This window comes from Poecilia latipinna, unplaced genomic scaffold (genome assembly GCF_001443285.1).
Source record: "Poecilia latipinna isolate Pla-1442-1.1 unplaced genomic scaffold, P_latipinna-1.0 Scaffold3609, whole genome shotgun sequence".
NCBI classification, from domain to species: Eukaryota; Metazoa; Chordata; class Actinopteri; order Cyprinodontiformes; family Poeciliidae; genus Poecilia; species Poecilia latipinna.
Genome location: NW_015116225.1, coordinates 1 through 3,104, shown reverse-complemented (window position 1 = coordinate 3,104; position 3,104 = coordinate 1). Strand labels below are relative to the sequence as shown.

Here is a 3,104-nt window from a genome sequence, read left to right as displayed (position 1 = left end):
ACTGGTTCCAAGTTTCTATAAAAACTGCTGGTAAAAATGAGAATAGAGTGAAAATTTGATTCATATATTGTATCTTAATTATCTTCTGGGATTTAGATATTAAACTGAAGCTAATTTTTGTTAAAAAGATAGATGCTGGTATGAATTTAGAAAAACTTTACCTCATTGTGTCAGCTAATATTAGGCCTGAGATCCACTGTTTGTTTGAAAGGAGGAGAAAGAATACCTAAACAATTTGTGATTATTATTATTTGAAGCAAGACATTGCAAACCAAGGATCCCAGTTATCAATAGTTTAATCTCTGTTACCGTTTTGTGTCTCTCCGCCTGCAGCTTTATCTCACGTTTGTGTTTTGGAGAAAATGTGAAGCCCAGTCATTCCTGTGTGATTGGCAAAGCTTGTAAAGCTTTGTACAGATTCTCATACTCTTCCTGCATGATTGTTGTGAAATGTTGAAAAGCTGTGTAATAAATAAAAAAACAACACTTCAGTCATTTTTTCTTTGTTTTTCTGACTGTTTTGCTTTTCTGACTGTAGTGTTTGTTGTTCAGTGTCTGAAAAGCCTTTTTTTCACAGTGTATGTCAATATAAAGACATTTATAGATGTTAACTCCTGTAGTAATATTTAAGTACTATGTAATGATATGATGGATTAACGTTAATGTCACTTCATTAACTATTAAGGTAAAAAATGAAATAAAAACATCTAAAATAGTTTAGATGTTTTAGCCAACATTTACCTGATTTTAAGTTGTTCTTTTGTTCATTTAAAAAATTTACAAAAAAACATTTTGTACATGTTTTTTGTACAAAAAAACAAGTATTCCTTCATTATAAATTCACTGGGAGTGGATGGTTATCCTCAGTTGATTTATAAAGTCATACTTTGTTCTTGGAAGGTAATTTGTTATAGATCTGTTGCACAAAAACTTCCCACTTCCCTTTTACCTGAGTTTAAGTTAAGTTTTATTGTACATTTAAACCTTTTCATTCCTTCACAAAGAACATCATGTTCTTTTGCATCTAAAAGAAAAAAGAGCTTCCACTATATTGTTAAAGATTTTTCTTTAAAGCTTTTATGAAATTTAACCTTAAAACAATGGGTTTGATCATTTTATTTGCAGGCCTAATCGAAAAAAATGAAATTATTCTGGAAGTAATTTGAAAGCAATGAAAGAAGAAAAAGCTCTACTAAAGTAATCTGGAAGCACATGTTAGTTTTTGTTCCCCCATGAGCCCTAAAATATACTTTAGTCTGAATAAAAACATAAAAAGATCTCCTACACAACACAATACGTAATATCAGCAAATAAAACTAAAAAAAATAATAGAGGATTAAGGAGACGTTACATAATAATATAGAAATAACCGTAAAAATGATCATTATTGACAATATTCAAGAAAGTTAAGTTAAAATATAAAGTTAAAAAAAGTAAAAATTTATTTGTAAATGACAAAAATAAGATAAAATGTGTATCAACCTTAAATCTATGCAAAATATTGTTTAGAATTTCTTAATGTTCATTCTTTACGTAATCAAACGTTGCATTAGCACCCCGGAAGTTATAATTTGCGGTGTATCTTTTATATAGTTCCGCCACAGTGCGAAATATTTGTTCCTAGGAAACAAATGCTGCTCTCACATCTCATCATAATGGCCTCATCATCACTTCTCTGACCGCCTGGTCGTCTTAGAAACTAAAATATGTCGCGGAAGTATCGTAAACCTTTTATAACGTTTGTTTTGTTATTCATTTTTCATAGTCCCGCCATGTTGAGTCTATCGGCTGAGACAGCAGAAGGTAGGACACTAACTGTCAATGTTGTGAAAATTAACCGACGATTATGCTAATAAGTATAACATTTATGTTAAGATTGTATATAGAAGCACTAATTAAAGGTTCTGTGTTGCTTATATTTGTGTTTAAGTCAATTTATCGTCTTGTAATGTGACGCCATTTTTCATTAATATCTTAAGCTGGCTAATTTAAACACATGTAAATGTGATAATATTTTTTCCCACTTAATAAAATAGGTAGTTGTTTGCCACAGATATAAAGATCTGTATTATATCTTCTTTATAGATTATAAATACAGTTTTACATTATATTTTTGACTCTTCTGTCAAGTAAGTTTTGGAATAAATAAGTTGGATAAAGCATTTAAAAATTAACCCATATTTAATAGAAATCTGAAATGCACACTTGGTCAAGATTAAATAAAATAAAAACTAACAGAGGATAATGTATAGTGAAAAATGTTTATAAATATTAGTGGAGCATCAGTGTTGGCAAACCATATTTATTTTTTAAGTTAGTACTGCAGCTTTAACCTCTCCTCTCACAGAGAGGAGGGGTTTCGTAAGGGAACCCCTCCTCTCTGTGAGATTTGTGTTTGAACCTTCCTGACTGAACCAAATTAGAAATGTTGAATGAGATATCTTCTGTTTTTCTTCAGGAACTGATGAGTCTCCTCAGGTTGTTCTGTCAGAGGAGTCGGAGAATAAACCCAGCTTTGTTGAGTCGGAGGAGTTGGACTCTTTGCCCAGACGGCAGTTTAAGACGGCTGAAATCGCAGACGCGGTGATGGGGACTGAAACCCCGATCGATCCGTCTGACATCGAATCCCTGATTCCCAGGAACGTGAAGGACTTCCAGTCAGGCTTCTCTCCCCCCTGCGATGGGAACGGCGATCGGTGCGTCTCGCCTGCGCAGGCCGAAGACCTGGAGCTGCTGGAGGAACCGGAAGCAGAATCAATGCAGCAGGTTCTTCAGCTGGAGCTCAGAAACTGAAATACAAGCTGCTGTGAAATGACTGAAGGGCTGAAAACATCACCCAGAACCTTTACTTTTATTGTTTCACCTCCAGGTCACTCTGGAGATGGTCCCTGCAGAACTCCCAGCTGAAGAAACGAACACCACAGAGACAGCAAAGACGTATAAAGTGAACTGTGACAAGAGGAACGTCACAGGACTGGAGAGCTTCACCGTTCAGGTCCTCAACGCCTCACAGGTGCTTCTTCCTGCCTCCGTGTGAAATCTGTCAAAATGCAAAAACACAAAACATCACTTTGGTCTAGTCTCTAGTGAAAATATCTATTTGA

At 34.5% G+C, this 3,104-nt stretch overlaps 1 protein-coding gene across 1 annotated transcript; it reads left to right on the top strand.

Moving 5' to 3' along the window:
• Window positions 1-1,591: 1,591 nt before the first annotated feature.
• LOC106941325 (thioredoxin domain-containing protein 15-like) lies at window positions 1,592-3,037 on the top strand. Its single transcript, XM_015024302.1, has 3 exons — window positions 1,592-1,803; window positions 2,459-2,766; window positions 2,870-3,037. Exons 1-3 carry the CDS (start codon window positions 1,707-1,709, stop codon window positions 3,035-3,037), a joined length of 573 nt encoding a protein of 190 aa, XP_014879788.1. The 5' UTR covers window positions 1,592-1,706.
• The last annotated feature ends 67 nt before the right edge of the window (window positions 3,038-3,104 follow it).